Source organism: Lutjanus erythropterus, chromosome 1 (genome assembly GCF_056507025.1).
Source record: "Lutjanus erythropterus isolate fLutEry1 chromosome 1, fLutEry1.hap2, whole genome shotgun sequence".
In the NCBI taxonomy this organism is placed as follows: Eukaryota; Metazoa; Chordata; class Actinopteri; order Lutjaniformes; family Lutjanidae; genus Lutjanus; species Lutjanus erythropterus.
Genome location: NC_139317.1, coordinates 5,506,441 through 5,530,111, shown reverse-complemented (window position 1 = coordinate 5,530,111; position 23,671 = coordinate 5,506,441). Strand labels below are relative to the sequence as shown.

Genomic DNA, 23,671 nt, shown 5'->3' with positions numbered 1-23,671 from the left:
TGGGGGCAGGGCGATTTTTATTGCCTAGTTTGACATATTATGTCAATTTAATAATCTAATAATCTAATCACATTTAACTTTTATCATAATTTGTTCTTTGGTCCATCTTAACTCGAGCTCTACTTTTCTTACCGTCCAAACTTTTCACTAACCCTGGACAAGTGTCAAACTGTCAGGTTAAATTTCACAATTGACAAGAAAATTCCTCCTGCAATTTGTAAAAGTGAGTTTTTACACTAAATAATATCGTAAAGAATGTCATGGCAGACCCCGTGTGTGTTTTGGACGCCGCGTTTGAGGCAAATATTTCCTTGTTAAACTCGTTTTTCAACGTGCATTTTTATGTTTTGCACTTTGGAGTCAAAGCGTTAATTTTCATTTGCGCAAAAATCTTCCCTGTCCAATGAAATGGTCCCGAAATAAAGAAACACTGGTAGCCCACGATAAAGAAATAATGAGAAACGGGTTAATTAATTCCCGCCACTCCTAAAATGATGCTGCACCCGACCACACCCAAAATTACGCCCAAACTCCTCCTGTGAGCCTCTGAACATCTGACTGTTCTCCATCCAGCAGGCGCCTCCGCGCTCAGAGTCTGTTTCGCCTCAAACCGGCGGCTGCAGCAGCAGGTTGAATGTTGGTGTATTGATAACAGCGTTATGTGTGAAAGGGAAGGTGAGAGGTGTTCGGCTCCTAATCCTCTTAGCAGCATTATGCTGAGCCTCGGTCAAGCCCTGACATGCGGTGCGCCCTTGTAGCTCCCCAAAACCCGGAGTCAGCATCTCTGCGTCCGTTACGCACAGCTGGAGGGACGGTCCGCAGCGGCGAGGGGCCGAGCAGCCGGCGGTACAGGTAAGACCCGCACCGACACGCACTAAACCCAGCTTATTTATCGATTCATTTAAGTCTTTATTATTATTTTTGGATGGCGAATGAATAAATTAAAGGTTTGCGTCGACTGTGCGTGATATTAATCCACACCAGGCTCAATTTATCCACAATTAAAGCTCCACACGCCTGTTTTGTCATGAATGTGATGGATTTTATTAACATGGCGATCTTAATTCACCGCTCATCAGATAAATGAATGTTTCATTAATGATCGTTTACTGCACGCGCGCATTTCATCACGTCCTTTCCGTCCGCGCGCTCATGCTGTGACGCTAAATATAAATGATCAGTCAGTATCAATCAATATTTGAATTAAGTGTTATATTTTGATTTAAGTCCATGTTGTCGTTTCGTTTTAATATGTTGAGCGTGTCTTCATGGACTCCTCACTGTTCTGAGAGGAGCTAAACCCTGTGATTATGTAGCCATAGTAACAGGTGTCTGTCTGCATCCCCATCACACACACACACACACACACACTCTTCTCCTCAGTAGATCTGCATCTGTAACTATGCAGCAGAGAGGACATTAACACATGTTGATGATGGTTTTCAGCTGTGTGTGTTTTCTGCTCTCAGTCCGTCCACAGGTTGAAGCTGCCTGCTGTAAAAGATGAAACACACTGTGCGTACGTGTGTGTGTCTCTTCCCTGTCAGCGGCGTCTCCTCGCCACACAACGGTGCTGGAACCGTCAAGGAATAGCGATGCATCTGACATAACTTCCTGCTTGGAGTCGAGACCACGAGGGCAATGAACGTGCACTCGCCTCCGAGGAGGAGACTCAGGCACAGCCGCGTCCTCTTCTTCATCTCAGGTGTGCTGCTGTGCGTCGTCTACACGCTGACTCTGAAGGCCCAGCTGTCGCAGCCGCGAGCCTCCGCCCAGACAGATGACGCTCTCCGAGCAGAGGCGGGAGGTGGCGATGCGTTGGAGGTCAACATTCGGGAGGTGATGGCGTCCAATGAGACAGAGGAGGAGGAGGTTGTCTCACCTGAGAGCACCGAAGCTCCTCTGGTGATAGTCGTCAACAGGACGGATATTGAACAGTGTATTTATGTCGATCCTAAACCTCCCAAACCTCCACCGACTCCGACGCCACCGCCGCCGACCACCTCAGCCACCCCTCGCCCCCCAGTCAAACCCCCTCATAGGAAGGGCGATTACCCAGAAGACCTGTTCTCCGTGGAGCAGCGGCAGCAGGGCTGGGTGATCCTGCACATCATCGGGATGGTCTACATGTTCGTCGCCCTCGCCATCGTCTGCGACGAGTTCTTCGTTCCTGGGCTGGAGGTCATCACCAACAAGCTGGAGATCTCTGATGACGTGGCCGGGGCCACCTTCATGGCGGCCGGAGGCTCCGCCCCCGAGCTCTTCACCTCCCTGATCGGTGTCTTCATCTCCCACAGCAACGTGGGCATCGGCACCATCGTGGGCTCGGCCGTCTTCAACATCCTGTTCGTGATCGGCATGTGCGCCATCTTCTCCCGGGAGATGCTGCACCTGACGTGGTGGCCGCTCTTCAGAGACGTGACCTTCTACATCCTGGACCTCATCATGCTCATCGTCTTCTTCCTGGACAACATGATCCTGTGGTGGGAGAGCATCCTGCTGGCGCTCGCCTACATCAGCTACGTCAGCTTCATGAAGTTCAACAGTCAGATCGAGCAGATGGTGAAGACGCAGCTTAACAAGCACATGAGCATCGTCAAGGTGTGGACGGCAGAGGAGCCAGAGAAGGTCAGTCACTGTTAGAGCTGCAATGATTAATCGATTATTGAATTAATCACCAAATATTTTGATATCCTTCAGCTTCTTAAACGTGAACATTTTCTGTTTTCTTTACTCCTCTTTGACAGTAAACTGAATGTCTTTGGGTTGTGGACAAAACAAGACATTTGAGGATGAAATTTGAAACGTTGATCCACATCTTTCACAATTTTCTGACATTTTATTAACAACTATTAACTGATTGAGAAAATAATTGACCAATGAATTGACTATGAAAATAATTGTTAGTTGCAGCCCTAGTCACTATACCACAATTTTAAAATGTGATACAACACTACTAGATCTTGTTTTACGTTTGCACTGCAGCAAAAAGTGGTCCAAATCAGATTTTCTTGCTCATGTGATTCAGATGACAGTGTGAACAACACAAACCACATGGAATCTGATATTTTCAGTTCTCATTTGGGCCCCTTTCATATGTGGTCCTAAATCTGATACAGGTCTGATTTTTTTTCAGTGTGTGTCAGACTTTTGTGCAAGACTCTTGTGGAGAGAAGCTTAAGGATGACGTTAAAAGTGGGTCTCGACTTTCTCAAGTTTTCTCAGTTTGGATGAAATCTATATCTGTGAAACACTCACGTCAAAATCCACCACTCCTGTCTTAGACTTTGCATCCACACACACATAACTTGGTACAGAAGTAGCAGTCGTTGCTCCACAAAAAGCCATGATTAAAAAATGTGGCTCTGTCTCCTCAAACTCACTGTCGTTATTATCTGCACATGACTCGCTGGCTTTTACTGCATGTCAACTTATAGATGAACCCGTAAACACTGACTTCAGGTGTCTCTTTAGTACGACGGCGTGCCGCGTTTGAAATCATTGTTGTTCTTGTGTTCCATATTGTATCACTATATGGCATAAGTGTTGTCTTTTCTGATCTTTTCTGACTGATTACAGCCACAGTTTGGCTCCTTCGCTGATCTGCAGAATCAGATCAGATTTCTGCTGCTCTGAAACGTTTCCAGTGATCATTCTGTTAATCTCACTCTCTGATCTTTTTTTTTTTCTTTTTAAATTTGCAGTGTCTGCTCAGAATTTTGTCTGATGCCTCGAGCTGAAATGACTCTGTGAATATTTGCTCTTTTTCTTAGTCATAAATAACTATAAACTGAGTATTCGGTTTGGTTTGTTGGCTGGACAAAACATTTTGAATGTGTAAACTTGTGCTCTTGCAATGAATCAATCATTAAATGATCAGCAGATTATTGCTGCCGTACTTTACATCAATATCACAAAGAATATTTCTGTGATGTTGAAAATCATGAATCGTCAAAACTATAATTCCAGTGGAAGTCAAAGATTTCGTTTTGTCATCAAACTCAATGAAAAGATCAAAGCCAACAATCAATTTATCAATTAACAAGATAATGTGTGTATCTCGAAGCCCTGAACACACACTGTCATTTATTTTGAATGACTGCACACTATAGTGCTGTTGTTAAAACTCACTAGATCACCAAATGTGGATTAATCCGCTGCTGAAAGTAGTCCCCAACAAATGCACCGTTTCCTCCTGTTTGAGTGACGTGCTAAAAACTACAGCATCCAGCTGTTTTAGGAAATTACTAGAGCTGACCTGGATGCTTTAAGGCTTCTGCCGTTGCCACGGTAACCAACCCCCAATCACTCGTTCGTCAAGTTGACTTTTGAGACTTCAGAGGCGGGGATGGAGTAGACACTGTGTGCTTTTTATTATGCTGGATTATGCTTCCTGGTCTCCTCCCTCGATGTTTCCCCTCTGCCATCATGACGGATCGTCCAGTTCCTTCCATGTACCTGGAGGAGACGAGGACTGACAGAAGTTTCTGCATCACTTTGCTGCTTCTGATGTGAATATTTGTTCTCTGGTGTCACAAAGGCCTCATGAATAAGTAACCGATTGTAAAAATTATTCATATTAAATTGCAAATCACTGCATGTTCTGAATAATGACACAAACGGGTAGAAACGGGACAAAAAGTATGTATAATCCACAGAATACTACAAATCTACATTTCACAAATCTAAATGCTGTAAGGTTTTGAAATTGTTCTTAAATGAGGGTTTCTGTGGACTTCAGTATCAGTCAGTTTGACAGCTGATGCAGCTGCGCAGCTCCTCATCAGTGGCTGACAAACACTGTGGAACCAAGGATTTCTCATTCCATGGTTTTGTCTCCTCCGTCCTCACATCTCCTCCGTGCATCTCTTTCTCAGATCCTTGCTGGGAGGAGCTAAGACGAGGAGATGAGGAGACGAATTTGCTGAATGAAAAGCACACAGTGGCTGATGTGTCTGTCCCCCTTTTTTTTTTTTTTTTAACACTTTCAGTCAGGAGCAGTGGGTTTGGGCCTGAGTGCCACAGATGGAGAAGTCAAAGATGCACTAATGCATTGCTGGTTTTGCCCTTTACATCATCTTGAATTAACTTTTACAGGTGTTGATTTAAACTATGACACTGTTGTGCAGCCAATGGCAACAAAGGAAACGTGCGGTAGTCAGACGCAAAGAACGGGTACAGACAAAACAGATGTCTCTGCAGAACAGTTGTTAGTCGACAGACTTCCGTCTACACACAGTTTATTTTCTGCCCTTTCATCTCCTCACAGTTGGGACTGCTGCCTGCTCACATACAGTGAAAGAGGCACAGTGATTTGTGGGTCTGAGCAGGTGACAGCCTGTATTTGTGTGAAATCCTTTGATGCTGAACAGAGAGGAGTCCAGGTGTCACAGACCGCACGTCACAGTGATGAAGTGATGGAGATGTCATCCTGTTTCAGCCACGAAATACCAGTGTGTAGACACATCATTTCATTTAGAATAAAAATACATCATAATAAAGAAATAATGTGTTTTTAAAAGGTTTATTTTCTGCAGATTAAACGGTCGTCTGCAGCTGACAGAGAGCAGCAAATCTCTAAGCTGGTAATCAACATGCAGAGCTGCATTTCAGTGTTTCAAGTGTCACCAGCATGTTCTTCAATTAGCCTGAAGCACGTCTGCAGTCAGTATGTGCTCCTTCAGTCATCACACCGAGCATGCTGCCACATTAATGGGAACAGAATGACTGGAAACTTAAAAAAAAAATCCTTCTCCGGGAATCTCAGTATGGATTTTTATGATGTCATTTATCTGTTTTTTAGTTTGATTTATTTGAATGTTTCCAGAGAGGACGACCTGTTGAATATAAAGTAATACTCACAGAGCGCATTGCAGAGACACTGGACTCAACTGATTTGTTTATAAGTTGCTTGTACGAGTGATTTATTTTTTTTATGAGCTTGTACTTAAGAACAAAATTCAGAAGGACAGAAGGAAAAGCCTGGTTTGTCTTAAGACAGCGTTTCTCGAACTTTTTATTCTGCGTGTCACTTCAGGAAATATTGAGTTCTCTAAGTGTTGCCTTATTGTTTGTGCTGTTTGGTGCTGGCAGGTTTAATGAACACTTCACTGACGCTTCTTAAGAAGCACTTGTGCTCAATTCACTGATGCTGACTTAATTTTCATCACGGCTGTTTGAAATATTCACCTCCTGATCTGCACTCCTGTTTGTAATAGTTCCTGTTTGGAGCCATGATTGCAGTCCATCACAGTTCATGATGTCTTTGCACGCTACGTGATTGTTTGTGACCACATGGCAGGCTGATATCGAAACATTTCAGTGATCTGAGATTTCATGTGTCTTCATTAGAAAGTTTGCACTGTTTTGATGTATTTACTTTTTTTAATTTAAAGAAATATTTTCTCACATTCCTTCATGTGCTGCCAGAGGAAGCTTGTGTACCACCACTGGTACATGTGCCACAGTTTTAGAGTCCAGGTCTTAATTATTAGATAATAACTAGAACGAAGGGCTCTTTCTGGTGTCGCAGCCTTTTTCTTGGACCCCTGAGACTTTTGTCCCTGTACACCAGACGTCTCCATAGATTTTGCCCCCAACCTGCCCTGCCCTGAAAAATTGTCCTCTGCAAAGGGCACAGTGGTGATGTTGGAAGTGATGCAACTAAAAATGAATGGCTCATATCTGAAAAAGCAAACACAGACCCCATATGATCATGCAGTAATAATAGAACTGTGTAACAGTAATCATCTGTCTGTAATTGAAGAAGCAGATAAGGTGAAGGATGGGAATATATCTTCTTATACAAGTTGCCATGAAGAGTTAAACGGAAACAAAAACTTTAGGGCTTGATGACAATACATATGTTCTTCTTGTCCTGAATCAAGTTAAGTCTCTACATTAACAAGTTCAAAATATCACTATAACCATACTTGTCATGACACAGTAATTGTTCTGCAAATTCAATCAAGAAATGGTTTAAGAACAGCGTTGCAGAATCTCACAAACACTGGTGACCAGTTTTCAAAAGGAATAAACACAGAAAAATAAATAAATAAATAAAATTCTCCTCCATACTGCTGCCATAATCAATGTCTCCTAAAGCCCCGACATCCCGTTTCCACGGCGTCACACCACACACACATCCAGTTCAGACGGTGAGCATGCGCATATGAACGTGGCTCCAAGCTCAGGATCTACAGTGAAGATTCAGGCTAAAAACATGGTTTAAATGATGTCTGTCAAATCAACTTGGCATGTCGGGGCTTTAGGCGAATCACCCATTGAGAGATTCTGCAGCGCTGTTTTCCTGTGAGACTCCAGCAGAGTTTTGCGGAGTAAAAAACTAAACCTGGTCTTCAATTGGCATGAGGGTGACTAGATAATATAAGAATGCAAAAATGTTCTTGCATTAGATCCACTGTTTGTCCAGTGTGCACGTTAAGTGGCAAATCGGCAACAGACCAAATCTAAAGGCAAGTGACCGAGTGAGACCCAGATCTTCTTACAGCTACAGCTGGATTAACCTGCTAGGGGGTAAAATTGAGCTGCTGGGCCCTGATTAACCCCCCCGCCTCATGTCCCACCCCTCTTTGCGTGTTTGTATTGTTGCTCCTTTACAGGAGAGTGAAGCTCCAGCAGCACCTGCTCCTCCTCCTCCTCCTCCTCCTGCTGCTGCTCCTCCTGCTGCACCAAAAGCTGAAGATAAACCCAAACAAGAACCTGAGCCTCCTCCGAGCAGCCCTCAGAGCAACAAACCGCCATCCGACCCGTCAGAGGACAGGATGAGACTCAGGGTACAAAGGATGAAATGTTATTGATGTGGACTGAAGTTAGAAAATAAGATGTTATCAATAACATCTTATTTTCTGTCATTTTCTTTATGCAGAGGCTTCTTCTGTCATGATGTTGGTAAATTAGTTCCTCATGTTTCTGCAGAAATGAATGACTGTGCTGTAACGCAAAACAACTTCTTCTATTTTAAGTTCAAGGATGTAAAACTAAACCGGACCTGCAGATTGTTATCTAGTTTCTCTTTGATAAGCCCCACCCCCTTAGTTACTGTTGCTATGGTAGTTAATTTTCTGTTCTTGCACGGCACCCTGGTCCCTTGATTTCAGACAGTAGTAGACAAAAGCAGCCTCTCATTTAAACCCAGCGACCATAAATTCTGCATAGAGATGGAGTGATGGACACGTAACACTCTGAAAACCAGGCACACGGGGAGGAAAGATTGGCGCCACAATATGAAACAAACTGCTTAAACGCTAATGAAGTGACTTAGCTCGCTAAAAACATCAGATTTCAGCACGTCGGTGGATTCTTTTAGCACCCTGTGTCTACCAGAGAGGAAAAGTTTAGCTGACAAAATCAGTATTTCCAGTAAAACTGTGTCCCCCAGTAAGATCGTCATTTCATATAACAAAGATCAAAACCAGGCCTTTTATTACAGAGTTATCTTAAATATCTACAGTTTGTCTGGTCAGATTAGCAACTGTAGGTTTCCTCGTTCATCCTGCCGACACCTCACGTCTGTCTCTACTTTTGTGTTCTTAAAAACTTGTTTTTTGAGTTTGCTGGATTATAAAAACTGCGCTCCAGGTTCTTGAACTTACTGGTTGTGCATCCCAGCACACAGCAGCTTGTAGACATTTTTCTGTTGTTTGCCAGCAGACAGAAATCGACGAGGCACCGTCACACAATACAAGTCTATGGAGAGCCATGGATTATTTTCCCCTGTGGTGTGGGCGGGGCTTAAATGGGCTCTGTCTCCATGGTTGAAATAGCAGCTGTCATTATCATCTGTAGCTAGCTAAGTAATTAAGTCCATGTGAGCTCCATGACTTGTTTGAAAAGAGGGGGACGGATGCTGCCTCCGGCTGAGCGTCCAGCTGACTGTAAAAAGTCTTAATGGCTAAATAGGCTAAAGCTAACAGGCAAAAAGTCAGCATCCTCACCAGCTGATGATCCATATAGAAGACATAAACAAAAAACTTGTATTTCAGTTTAGAGCTAGTTAGTTCTGTAAGTATTATGGTGAACAAAGATCAGACTGTGAAATGCAGAGTATCTCTTGACTACAGCCTCATTCACACCACTAATGTAAACTATCATCTCTTCCCAAACTTTACCAGTTTTTGTCCCTAAATGTAACAAAACTGTGGCTGTTTCACGTCATTACCCACATTTTTAATATCATGACTCAGTGGTTTGCAAACAGGTTTGGGAACTTTTTCCTGGCATGCCAGGAAAAAGTTTTGGATCATGTGACTTGCATAAAGCACTTAAGCTCCAGTGCTGCCTGTCGCTGGTTCTCTGATAGTCTTGTGTTGTTTTGAGAGTCAATCGACCCATTTTGTTTGTTGGTTTTGGTGTGAGGACGTGTTCACTTTCTACTTTTTAGCATTGAAGTTTATTTTCCATTTCAGCGAGCACTATAAATAGAGTGTAAATTGTTTGAATGCCTTTTTAAAAATTTTTTTTAGCTTGGCTGAAAATGACTTTTCACAACAGTGCATGTTGGTGTTACTACTTGTCTTCAAAGTTTTGCACTTGTTCAGTGTATCATTGCCTGAAAGTTGTTGCTGCGCTTTAATTCCTGACGTTTGCTGCCCTGTAGGTGCGTCCAGTCCTGCAGCGAGGCGGCAGCTCGGCTTCTCTCCACAACACCTCCCTGAGGAACACCATCTTCCAGCTGATGATCCACACGCTGGACCCTCTGGGAGAAGGTACCAACCAGAACCAACGCTGGTTCAGATCCGAGGCCTGGTCCTCTAAAATTTAAAATCAGTTCAGCCCTCTTTAAAATTTGATCCTTGAAGATTTTTCCATAAAGTTGTCAGTCACAACTGTCCCCTGTGGGCCACCGTAGTGATTTGAAGGAGGCAGTTTTTCCCCCTAGTGTGGCTTAAGAGAGAAGTTTTCATAGTTTTTCATAAACCTGCAGCAGCTCTGTGGTGCAAAGTTTAACATTTCAGAAAATATGACATTTAAAAGACCATTTCTGTGGCGACGTCTTTTCTGAAATGTTTTGCCACCTTAAAAATCAAATAAATATTGAATGCCTTACTGTTACTGTTCTTCAAATATACATATTAAAAATACATTTAAAATATTCTTAAAATGATACTATGCTCCTAAAATTAAGAATAAGGGGACAAAAAAATCCCTTTAAAGAAAACAAACTTATAAACCTTTATTCTGCAAATAAACAATTGATTTTTAATCACAAAAACAAATAAGTAAATAACTTGTATATAATTTAATTTTATGACCTCAGACTTTCCTAACTTAACTTAAACTTGCACTGATATTATTATGAAGATTTGGTAAAGAAATATCAGTGAACACTGGTATTTAATGCACTTGCACTGCATTTTTAATTATTTTGCTCAATATCAGTTAATTGAATTATTACTGTCATAGAAAGCAGAAAGTCTTCACACCTGAGAAGCTGGTTAAGTTAATTGGCGTTGTTGCTTGATAATTTCTAGAAATGATTGATCGATTAATTTTCTGGCTCTCAAGCCAATCGATTAAATGTCCCGGTGACTCAGCTCTGATCGTCCTGTTCCTTCCTGTACGTCAGGGTTGCGTGATGAACCGCGGCGACCTTCAGCCCGTCCTCGAACTCGCGGAGCCGATGTTCCTCGCTCTCGCAGCACTTGGCCACCGTTGATCCTTAATCAGCTTTTGAATACAGGCTAATAAAAGCTGGATCAGAGCCAGCGTGCTGCAGAACAAGCTCTTTATCTGTGAGGAACGAGTGCAGAGCAGAGGGGCCGCAGCTGAGACCGGCTCTGATTCGATCTCATTACTGTGGTAAACTGTCAGCATATTAAACGTGAACCTGAGGAGATTTAACTTCCTGATAACTAAATCAGTTTCTGCTCACTTACATAAATTCAGATGTGTAGGAAGAATTCAGATCCTGATATGACCCTGTAAAAACACTCTGATCCAGGTCAGAGTCCAGCAGTGAAAGTGATACTTTTGCAGACGGTGCATTAGAAAGTGAGGGACTCTTGACCCTTTATTAACATCTATTAATGTCTACAATGGCTATAAATGGTGACTTAACAAGAAAGTGGCACAGTTTCTGTGTTTATGAGTCCAAAAGCACTTGTTTGATTTTGTTTACTGAGCTTTGGCAGTTTAGTTAGTGCAGAAACTGTTTGCATGTTCTTTAAAGCTCCTTCATTTTGGACCTTTAAAGATCTGATGTGTAAAATTTGTGGAGATTTGCTGGCAGACTCATGGAAATGGCAGAAATATAATGTATCACTTGAAAATAAGAATTCTTGTCTTTTTTGTTACCTTAGAATGAGCTGTTTTATATCTACAGAGGCTGTGGGTCCACGTCTGTGGAGAGATGTGTCCCATTTCCCCTCCTGTGACTCATCCACTATTGATCACAATGTTAATTTTTATGATCTGGCCCCCCGACCTGCTGATTAACTGCTGTGCCCACAGCTGTGACTGTGTCCTGTGCATCACTGTGAACCAGTAAGCAGGGAAAACTTTCACTTGTGCACAAGATCAGCTTAGAGCTTAAAGATTTTATTTTGCTCGTTTCCCCTCAGGGGCTCTTTTTATTAGGGATGACTGGTGATGCATCATACCCAGATATTTTTGACAGCAGACAGTTTGCAGTAAATCATCTAGTTTTTTTTATGTCAGTCCATTTAAAATAAAATTCTCTCTGGGGTCACTGTTTTTCATTTGAGGCTTAAAACCAAAAAAAAAAAAAAAAAAAGGTGCTGAATTCAGTCCAGGTACATTTTCACAGCGTTGCTGAAAAATACCCAATGCACCAGATGGTTTGTTACACAGAACCATCTGAGAAGTCGTCCTTGGAAACCGCACTTTCAAAAAATACTTCAGACAGTTCAGATGGTTCATCCAATCACCTGCTATCACAGGCCAACTTCAGCCAATCAGAGAAATGAACCATGTGAGCAGGAGATCTTTACCAGCAGAGTCAGTAAATCAAACTCAGAGTGAAAACATCTTTATTATTAAATTATTATTAATTTAATACAACAGCTATTTTGATAATTTATTAATCGATTTGAGTATTTTTTTAAGAAAAGTCAAAATTTAATGATTGCAGCTTCTTAAATGTGAATATTTTCTGGTTTCCTTTAACAGTGAACTGACTGTCTTTGTGTTGTGGGCAAAATAAGACATCTGAGGACTTCAGGAAACATTGATCAATATTTTTTTTTACCATTTCTGACTATTAATCAATTGGTCAATTATTTTCTCGATTAATCGACAAGGAAAATAATTGTTACTTGCAGCCCTAATCTTTTCCATTCAGCTTTGAAGTAACTGATGCTGTAGCAGCATCTATGTTAACCTCTTTAGGAGCCGCCATTGTTGTTTTTGATGGCTTCTTTTGTTGTCCTCGCTCCTAAACGATGCCTGTAGCTGCATGTAGTTCGTCATAAGAGGCTGATCGGTCTGAACCACTGTGGTTCGGCTACAGGTGCATCATGTAAAAGCCTGGGGAGATGGATTCTCGTGTGATTTGATAAATCCGGGGTAATTTGTTGAAGGATATTGTAACAGATGTAGTTAAAAGTAGGCAAGACGGGTTGAAGGAAAGTGGGTCCGTCAGTGATGAACCATCTGGATGACACTGGACGGCACAGACTGCTATCAGTTTGAGTGGATGCAGTAACAAAGAAAATACACAAATCTCTGACGTTGAAACTGTTGCTGTGGGTTTCCATCCTAGAGGCAGCACTTAGAGGGGCCGTTAAAACCCCCGGCCCCAGGAAGGCAAGGAAAGGTAAGAGGGAGGACCAGGTGTCGTCTCGCTCTGTTTCCTGTTGTGATCGTAGTTCATGTGTACGTTCCTGCCTTCATTCAGTGATAAACTGCATGCGAACAAACTGATAATGTTCGGTATTTAGTCTGATGTCTGTCTCTGCCAATCAGAGACTTCCTTTAATGGTGATGTCAGAGGGGAGGGGTCAGCACAGAGGAAAGGTAAGACGTGAGACAGTTTGGTGTCGTGTCTGTTGTTGTTGTGCTCAGTCCGGTCTGCTGCATGTCTCTGTGGATGTTTACGTTTATATTAGCTGGTTGTGTCGGATGTTTACATGTTTGTGTGTTTGCATCCAGTTGTTTCTGTGGTGTTGTGAGGACTGCTGACCTTTTCACACGCTGACTTTTTGGAAAACTTAATGTAACAGTGACACTGTGCATCATCCCCTCTGTGAATCTGGTAAAAAGTTTCAATGAGGATATGGGAGTGTTGTATTTATTTAGATTTTTTTTTTTAGATTTAGCACAATCTAAAATATCAGGAAATTAAGGCACACACACATAAACTCTATTTTCCTTCCATTTTCATTAGGACAGCAGATAGCCCATTATTCTTGAATTCATTTCCTTCAGACATAGAAATATAAGAGTCAAAGAAGAAGAAGAGCACATGGAGGCTCCACACTGTCCTGCTGCTGTGTGCTAGAATAAAAGAAAATACATTTATAGAGTCATCAGGAAAAACATTGAAAAACATCAATCACAGACATGTGGAGGGACATTTTATCAGCTGTCTCACTCCTGTGTCTCCTGTGCTTTACGGCGGCTCGTTATTCGTTGCCAGTGTTTTGCAAAGTGGTCGGTGTTTAAGGTCAAACGCGTGTTGCACAAAACTGCTTGTGGATAAAGTTGTGTTTGGTGTTAAAAGGACTCACGTTGTTTGAGCGATGATTCTCTTAATTCGCAGCAAAGAACAAAGTAAAGCCTCTGAACGTCCCGGTGTCGGGCAAATTACAGAGCAAGTCACGTCACCGCCGCTCTGAAGGTGAGTTTTATGAGTATTTTAGTCTCGCTTAGCACAAACGACCGGAAGCAGCAGGAAACTGTGAGGCTACCTCAGTCAAAAGTTAAAAGATCAGCAGCTTCACACCAGCTGTAATTCTCATTTTATAGCACAAAACAAGAAGAAAAATTAATTTATTGTTCTTAATCTGACTGTGAAGTCTGGTCTGAGTGTGGTGGCAGAGGAGAAGATCCTCTCTGTCACCTCAATAAAAGTTATTTATTCTGTATGGAGGCAGTTTTCTTTGCAGAAGGAGGTCAAATTCTTAATCAGAAGGGCTCAAACTACAAAAACAGTAGTTTTTTCATATAGACTTGATCAAATTTCCCCTATAAAATTTCTTAACTCAATTTTTTTTTTTTTTTTGCATTTAATTACTCTTTAAATTATTTAAGTTGTACTTGATCAGGGGACTAATATTAGCCAACAGTTGGGTTTAAGGTGTAGTTAACATGTTAACATGCTATGTATGTTGTAAAAAGTTCCCACCATTTAACTAAAACCACAATGTCAACTTCAAGTTTATTTTTGTTCCTTAAACAAGATCAAAATACATTTTTAGGAGTTTTTGAAAGCTTATTTTTTAAACATTTAATAGAGAAAAGCTAACGTTTAACTTCGGCCTGCAGTATTTGTGTGTCAAACACACAAATTACATTTTCATTAATTTTCAAACGTCTCTGGTTGTATTTGAAGAAAACTGCTGACCACTTTAAGAATATTTAGAAATTTCAGATGAAGAGACAAACAAGCATTACCTGTAGTTCTTCACCACCTTAATATTGCAGTTAATGTTGTATTTTGTGACAGTTTGGTGGGTTTTTTTTCTGATTATATCATAAGGGTTTTTTTATTTCGAGGTTTCTGTGCTGGAGTTTGGTTGTGTATCGATCATCAGAGGTGGTTTTGTGGGGTTGAAGGAGGTTGCTCTCAATCAAACAATCAGCAGAGCCTCTCAGTCAGTGTTTGTGCGTCACAGTGAGGAGTGAGGAGGTGCTTCAGAGTCTGAGGTGCAGAGGAAAGTGGGGCTGCAGGGAACCTGGAGAGGCCTCAACGAGCCCGAATCAATCAGCCAGAGGATTAACATGCAGATGGGACTCTGTGTGTGTGTGTGTGTGTGTGTGTGTGTGTGTGTGTGTGTGTGAGAGAATCCCCTTACCCCCCAGTCGACCATGTTTATCTGCAAACACTCCAATCACTCCCACTGCTGCTTCAGACTGGTCCACACAGCATCATGATTCTGTCATTTTAGGAATACAAATGTGGTTTGTTGCGTTGCAAACGAGAGCCAACACCTTCAAAGAATTTATGATGAAACATGGATTCTTTCAGTCCTACATGTTTATCTGCTCTGTGTGTGTGTTTGGGAGATGTGCTTTATACCCTTGTGTCATTTGTGGTGTTCTTCGTTCTCCAGATGTTGATTACAAAGCGAACACGGAGCAGACCGGAGATGCTGCTGCCGCCGCCGGTGCAGCAGGGGGCGCTGCAGCCGAGCCGTCCACCTCACAGCCTCAAAAGACGGAGGAGAAGAGTGAGAAGATGGCCGATCAGCCAGACGAGTCAAAGGTACACACAGGATTTAAACTGATGAAGAAGCTATCGACCTCTGAATGACTCAAACATCTGTTCAGAGGAGCAGTGTGTAGGATTTAGTGACATCTAGTGGTGAACATCTCGTCTCTCCCTCTACGGTGGCCGCAAAACTCTAGAGTCAGAGTTTGATTTGTCCGTTCTGGGCTACTGTAGAAACATGGTGACCTCTGTGGAAGAGGACCTGCTCCCTCTGTAGATATAAAAGGCTCATTCTTAAAGGGACAGTTCACCCCAAAATCAAAAATGCAGATTTTTCCTCTCACCTGTAGTTGGCGCTCAGCTTGTGTTACTCAAAGAATCAAAAACCACGTTTGCAAAACTCAGTAATCAGGGATGAATGATAAATATCAGGGCTGATCGGCAGATAGTGGCCTATCCAGCTGAATCAGTCTGTATTAGCTGATAAATATTGTCTTATTAATATTATATCAAAACATTTCATTTGACTTCTTTGGCAATTTTTTGTATAAAATCCAAAGTATTTGAAGTTTTTTGATGGAAAAACTGAACATTTTGCTCAGTACATCTGAATCTTTCTTACTCGTGTGCATAAGCTGCAGTTTCTATGAACTTCTAAAACACAAAAATGTGAAATTATTGATTATCGATATCAGCTAAAAAAAAAAAAAAAAAAAGAAAATCCATATTGTGTGTCCCTAACAGCAGTGTCTCTTTCCAGCAATTATTACTTTTTTTTTTTTTTTAACTCAAAATAATCTATAAACCATGTTGTGGGCAGTTCCAGGTATCTTACAGAAACTACCTTCTACTAGAAAGTATTTTTTTCATGAGTTTTTCAGCTTTCAAAATCCACATTGGTGTGAGTTGCTGAGTTGTGGAAATATTTATGGTGTAAAAAAAAAAACAGTTCCTCCATGAAACTGCTCACAACAAAGTCTGTGGATTATCTCGAGTAGCCGGGTCATGATATCTGGAAAGAGACACTGCTGTTGAGTTTTTCAAATGTTTTTGTTTGTTTGTTTGTTTGTTTGTTTTGGTGTTTTGGTTCCATTATATCAAAGAGAAGACAGACATCTCTATGACTAATATCTCCAAAACTCAGAAACTCACACCGAAACTATCTAGATGGATAAAAAAGCACTACAGGCCAGGGGAAAACGTGTTTTTAATTTTGGAGAACTGTCCCTTTTAAGGTAATGAAAATGGTTCTTATTTTCAGGTGAATGATTTTGGAAAATATCTAATTGCAATTATTTTGACTGATATTACAATTTAAAAGGTATCATTATGGTGTGATTTTTGCAAAGATCTGCACCAAACAAAGATGTTTTCTTCAGTCTGTAAAATATGATGTGTAGACCAGAACATTTCTGCAGCACAATATTTATTTTAAAAAGGCAGTTTGACACACATTTTGCATTTAAAACATTGCACCTCAGCCATATTGCGATTTTGTTTATCCCTATTTTACACTAAAGAAAACAGTAAAGTCCTGCTTGTACGAGTCCTGCAACAGTCACAGGGGACATTTTTCTACAATGACTACTTTTACTTGAAGCACATATTCCAGGACTATATGATGCATCTGTATCCTCCTGACAGTCTGCATGTTTGAACTCTGAAGCTTTTGACTTCAGTCCCTTCTTAATAACAACTTAACACCTGGGAAATAAGAGGAAGACATGAAGGCAGAGTTAATGTTTCCTTAGACTTGAGTGAATTAGCTGTTAATTCATAATTCAGCTGAAAGCTATTAACTCTTAACTGCGAACATTCATCCTGAAAACACACAGCTTCTGTCACTTTGAAACATCTGCACGGAAATTTCCAGCTGCTGCTGTGAAGTTTCAGAAACTATCTATAAATCCACTCATAAAAAAGTCTAAATGATAAAGGTAGAAATCCAATCTCCATCTCAAACTGCCTCCTCAGCGACCCCAGACTCACTAACACTTGATTTTTATGCTTCTGCATGAGTCGCTGCCTCGATGAAGGACGCTGTGATTACAAGACTGAACTTGATTTCACTCAAGGAATCAGACTCTCAGAACGAGGTCAACTAAAGTGCACTTTAAAGAGTCACCAGCACAGAGGGAGACAGAATATCTTACAGCTTTTTGTTGTATTTATTGAAATTCTCTTTACATCCTGACGGCAATCAATAAAACCAAAAAGAAAACATCTGGTATCTTCAACTCAAATGAAACGATCGGATGGTGTCCCTGCTGGGTTACCTGCGCCCCGGCCTTCCTGCGTGCATTGAGACGACGGTTGGATACTTTAAAAAAAAATCTAACTTACTCTTGTTTCACTCGTGTTTTCTCTCCAGCAGGCGGCAGCGGGGGGATCAGAGGGCTCAGATGGAAGCGGCGAGGACGACAGCGGTGACGGGGAGAGCAGCGACTCCGGCGAGAGTGAAGATGATGATGATGATGATGATGGAAACCAGGATGAAGAGGGGAAGGAGGGAGAGGAGGAAGAGGAGAATGAACCGTTGTCTTTAGAGTGGCCTGAAACCAGACGTAAACAGGCCACGTATCTGTTCCTGCTGCCCATCGTGTTCCCGCTGTGGCTCACGCTGCCCGACGTCCGCAACGTGGTGAGTACGGACGCCTCCGTGAAACAACAGTGATGTAATGTACTGAGTGTGTAATTAAAAAAAAAATACAGGTGTAGGCATATCGTGACTTTCTGTAAATTATTCAGCACAAAAAATACAATTAAATTAAACAAACAATAACAAACTATTATCAGACCTTTATTTTGAAAGGGGTCAGTGCTGCGGAGGGGATCAGAGAGGAGGGTCAGCAGTTCTCACCCACAATATACCCAAGTACATTTAATCAAATACTGCACAAAGTACAGATTGATAGTACTTTTTATATTCTACTCCACTACATTTCATTTATTTTACTACAAATGTCTGACAGCTTTAGTTACTTTTAAAGAAATGCAAAATGTATAAACAGATGTTATCAAACCTGCAAATCAGTTTAACATGTCTTACTAAAGAGAAACATTTATTAATCTGAGTCTAAATCTGTTTCATAATGTTTTGTGGCATTTTCTCTGAACATCACATTTTAAATGTGTTTTGTTTTTTTTCCCCAGGCGTCCAGGAGATATTTTGTCATGACGTTTCTCGGCTCCATCATGTGGATCGGAGTCTTCTCCTACATGATGGTGTGGTGGGCTCATCAGGTTGGTTCACATTTCACACAACTCACGTTTACAGGAGTTTACATCCGCTGTGATACTGGCGGTTGATACGGACAAAGTGAATAAGGATTTACGTTTATCTGTGTCTGAAGCTCTGTGTGAAGCGTTACAGGTCAGGCTCACATCCAGCCTCAGTGCAGAGTTTGTTGAACCAGCTCACTTCTGGAAAAAAAAATGGCACCGCTGCCTACAACTCCAGCACTTAAAAGGAAAAGTTTAACATTTTCAGAAATCATTCCCTGCTGTGCCGGAGGGGACTGCACCGTTGTTCCAAAACGTCCTGAGTCCTTAAAAAAAAAAAAATCCCACTGGATTGAAAGCCCATTTCTCTGATAGCCTGTTATCCCGAAAACAAAGGGCCATTTCTCTGAAGGCACATTGGTCCTAAAATACACATCCTCCATGCAGTTGTCAGGGTTAGAGGTGAGGGTTAGTGTGTTACTGCAAGGACAGTTAGTATTTTTAGAGCAAGGGCCATTTGTTCTCGGTATAACGGGCTGCCAGACAAATGGGATTTTGGTCCAGAGGGACATTTTTTGGACTAATGGGGTTCTGGAATAATGGGCAGTCTGAACAATGGCGTTGGATCATGCTGGAGGGTCACAGACATGATTTTGAGCTGGGTTGGTGATAAATGGGAAAGATCACAAACCAGGCAAAACAAAACATTGTTAAAAAAAATTTGAACAACTGAGGCAGTTTACAGCCACGCTGACGATATGGCCGAGTGATTCATCCTCCGTCAAACTGACTCGCGTTTTCATCTTTCTTCGGTCTGCAGGTTGGTGAGACTGTAGGCATCTCGGAAGAAATCATGGGCCTGACCATCCTGGCGGCCGGGACGTCCATCCCAGACCTGATCACCAGCGTGATTGTGGCCCGGAAAGGTCTCGGGGACATGGCTGTGTCCAGCTCGGTGGGCAGTAACATCTTCGACATCACTGTGGGGTGAGTGGCTGCGACAAACCTTCTGTACTAACTGTAACTGTAGTAGTACTAACAGTACTTTCTAGTTGAAAAAAGCTTTAAAATCTAACTCTGTAAAATATGGTATCAAGATTGTGAGTGAACAATCTCACATTCTGAGACAAATTTATGTTCAAGAGTTGAGATAAAATGTTTGGTGTAATCAGATACAGTTAAGTGTCATCTGCATGAAAGAAAAAATATCTTTAACAATGCAACGATATGTACAAAGTAAAAAGACAGAGGACTTAAAATCAAACCCTGAGGAACACCAGACTTAAACAATCACAGAGGCAGTGGCTCGTTTTCTAAAAATATATAGTTTCCCAGTGGATAAAGAAGATATATTTTTGGGAATTTTCTTGAGCTAAATGCAGTAGGGGAAACTTACTCTGATTGGAGGTCTTCAAGGGTCCAACAATTAAAAAGACCCAGACATGTGCTACCCGGAACTGAGCGAGACACGTCACATATTTGAAAGCTGGGACATGGTTCTATGCAGAACCGACAAATGTCAAACCTGACCTGGCCAGTAGACACAGACCCGATCAGCAGTGACTTCACAGCCGATCGCTGTGAACAAGTTAAACATGCTGCATGCAACATTTACTCTAGAGGTCGCTGTAAAGCACCGGCACTTCAGACTAAAACAAATGCAAGCTTCGTTTTTTCAGTCAAGTTTGGGGGAAGTGTCATCTGAACTCGCACCGTTCACCGATCAAATATGGATCAAGATTCTGTCACTACATCGACCATTTCTTACTTCACACGTTTTCAGAGGGTGGCCAGGCGGCTCAGTCAGTAGAGCAAACACCCCCTGTGCTGAGGCCGTCAGTCCTCTGCAGCGGCTGTGGGTTCAAGTCCCGCCTGCAGTCCTTTCCTGTGTGTCATCTCCACACTCTAGCGCTACCTTTCCTGTCGTATGTAAAAGTTTTCAGAAACACATTTTGTTGTAAAATGGGAAAGATTGTTACCAAACTGCTGCTATTCCAGCAAGGGACACGTACACTCACTCGTGCACATGCGGCCGTCCCAGGAAGGCATTACTCTACTTATCTTTACACTGCAAATAGTTATCATACTCAATAACACAACCGAATGTTATATTAAGCACCTTAATGTTCATTTAGAAGTTGTCAAAACTGTCTTCTGTGTCAATAGAAAGTTGATGAAACACATCGAAGTCAGATGACAAATGCGACTCATTTCGAATCAGCTGTGCACTTTTGTTGCAGCTTGTGCAGAAAAGATCATTTCAACTGTTTGACATTTTGAACTATAAGAACAGTTGCCCGTTCGTCGTCGTACGTATTGCATTCGTCGCTGTGCAGCAGATCCCCTTTGACGGGATAAATCTGAGGAGCTGTGAAATAATTCCAGCATTATGAAAAAAGAACAAAATTCTCTGCTGCAGAAGTTTGTTTTCCTAGTTTTCCGTAGTCTTTGCTTTATGTCAAATGTTGGATAATTTCACCTCTTGTGGCCTCAGTTATTTCAGTGACAAACCAAAAGATACAAACACACAGTTAAAGGTTTAAAAGTGTATCCTGCTTTAATTTAAAAATCTTAATTTGAAAAGTAGCTAGTAGCTGTAGCTGTCAGATAAATGTAGTGAAGTAGAAGTAGCATAAAATAGAATTACTCAAGTACAAATTGTACGTTACTTGAGTAGATGTAGTTTCAGATAATCTCTGAACTGACAGAAGCTCGTCTGTCCTCTCTGGTTTTAGTCTGCCTGTCCCGTGGCTCTTGTACACTCTGTTACACAACGGCGAGCCGGTAACGGTCAGCTCCAACGGCCTGTTCTGCGCCATCGTGCTGCTCTTCCTCATGCTCCTCTTCGTCATCATCTCCATCGCCGCCTGTCGCTGGAAGATGAGCCGAATGTTGGGCTTCACCATGTTCGTACTGTACTTTGTGTTCCTCGTCCTCAGCGTCCTGCTGGAGGACCGCACCCTCATCTGCCCCGTCTCCATCTGAGCTGACGGGTGGAGGCGCCGAGTGAACGGAACCGCTGCACACGACTTAGTACGTCCAGAACAGGATCAATACTGTACGTAGGATATGATGTTAGATAGAAGAACTAAGTCGAATGTCAAAAGACTGATCTGACGCACAGTAGACACACGGTAGAAACACGTAACTACATGAGCAGTCACGTATATTAAAGGAAAAATCCACCCTAAATATAGATTTATATAATTAGTCTGCAATCAGTGTTTGCCAGCAGCTAATTTGTGATGTTATTTAATTTTCTATCCAACACTGTCAGACCTGCAGACTCATTAGAGGTGAAAAAGGTGACATGCTTGTAAACTAATCCTGTGTAGGTCTGAAGGCTCCTCCCCCAGAAAAAACTGGTGCTCTCTGTCTCGTTTTAAAGAGTCACCTACATCTTCCGTCTGTTTTCTGCAGACGTGACTACTTTTACCTTAGTTCGTAGGTAAAAAGGTCTAAGTAAAGTACTAAAGTTACTTATTACTATGACTTCAGTACTTTATGTAGGACTTTAAATGCAGGATTTTTACTTGTAATTACTTATTTTTACATTGCAGAATTATTCTTTTACTTAAGTAAATAATTTGAGCACCTTTTCCACCACTGCAGGTCACAGTACAGTGTTTCCACGGGGTGAGACTGCTTTGTGAGCTCTTTACTGTATATCTGTGATTCATACTGACAGCAGCGTTATCTAAAAGCATTAAAGGACTGTAAATGAGATCAACATACTCTGTGTGAATACAGAGTTTTTTTTTGGTTTTTTTTTTTTTTTTTTTTTTATAGCAGCGTGTCACATTAGAAGCATCAGCCAATTTTCTATTTTTGGAGCTGTGCACCTGTCTCGGTCGTGTCTAGAAGGGAACCCTTGATTTACAAAACTGGACTAATGCAGATGTGCCCAAACTGTTTCCCTTAAAGAGCCAAAACTGAAACTTAATGTTGGACCACAGGTCAAAAACAGAGGGGATAAAAAGAGCCATCTATAAATTTGTACTCTTAGTTTAAAACTCTGTGTGCTTAGATAACAGCAACTTATATTATTATTTTTTAAAAAAAGCTAAAAATCTGTTCTCTGCAGACCTTAAGTGGTGAGATTTCTCTCTTTAAAGGACGAGTTTAGTCGAATTCATTAGTTAGATTATAGATTACAACCATTTGAATAACTCTCCCTTCCAAACGTGTAATTAATTAATTGCCAGCCTGAAGGCTGTACCCGGACATTTGATCATTTATAAATATGAAGAAAACGTCCAAATAATTTCTTAAGTTAAGTTATAACTCAGGCTGTTTAAGCAAAAGGAATTAAGGAGTCAAACTGAATGGAAAAAGGAACATTTTGTTTATTAAAACACTGAATATACTTTTGTACATAATGTTTAGTTTGTGAAAACTAATGCTTGAGAGGAAAAAAATAAAAAGGTGCTTTATTTTACACTTTTGAATGCCTAACTTTAGTGGTCAGACAGGAAATATAAACGTCTACCCCGCTGGAACTTTACTTTTTTTCAAATCTGGCTCTTCTAAAAAAAAAAAAAAAAAAAAAAAGTAATCTAATATAATGTTTATATTGTATTCAGTTTCTGCCAGTAGATCTGGCAGTAGATTAAAAACGTGGTAATTTTGAGAAAAAGCAGTTTTCATATTTGTGGATAAATCATTGGAATTAATACTGTATACCTGTAGACTTCCTCTTTAAATATGCTTAAATCAATAGTCTCTTTCCTGCACCTGTGAGTGAAGACATCGTCCCTTTCCTACGATTAATTTCTGCCTGTACGAGTGAACTTTAGAGAAAAATCGCAGCTCTAGAAAGAAACACTCCCTTTTTGACTGGGCAGGAAATTTAAGCGCAGTGATACTTTTTTTCTTTTATAAGACTTCGTTGTAGCTGCTGGAAATATCTGTGACGTTAAACGATCAACACAAAAATACAACACTGCCAGAACTCCAACTTCAGTTATCGTTATTTTAGGGTGGAGTTTTCCTTTAATATTGTGAGCGTAACGCATCTGGAACCTGAGGTGACTTTAACTGTCAGGTTACTCAAACACAATATGTCCGTTAACAGCAGTGAAGGTTCAGATTCACTGT

The 23,671-nt window shown here is 41.3% G+C and overlaps 1 protein-coding gene across 1 annotated transcript; it reads left to right on the top strand.

Moving 5' to 3' along the window:
• Nucleotides 1-1,475: 1,475 nt before the first annotated feature.
• LOC146332561 (sodium/potassium/calcium exchanger 1-like) lies at nucleotides 1,476-22,297 on the top strand. Its single transcript, XM_084730077.1, has 11 exons — nucleotides 1,476-2,628; nucleotides 7,623-7,796; nucleotides 9,620-9,728; nucleotides 12,743-12,796; nucleotides 12,946-12,996; nucleotides 13,742-13,819; nucleotides 15,255-15,406; nucleotides 17,727-17,993; nucleotides 18,506-18,595; nucleotides 19,395-19,561; nucleotides 21,310-22,297. Exons 1-11 carry the CDS (start codon nucleotides 1,642-1,644, stop codon nucleotides 21,557-21,559), a joined length of 2,379 nt encoding a protein of 792 aa, XP_084586203.1. The 5' UTR covers nucleotides 1,476-1,641; the 3' UTR covers nucleotides 21,560-22,297.
• Nucleotides 22,298-23,671: the final 1,374 nt, after the last annotated feature.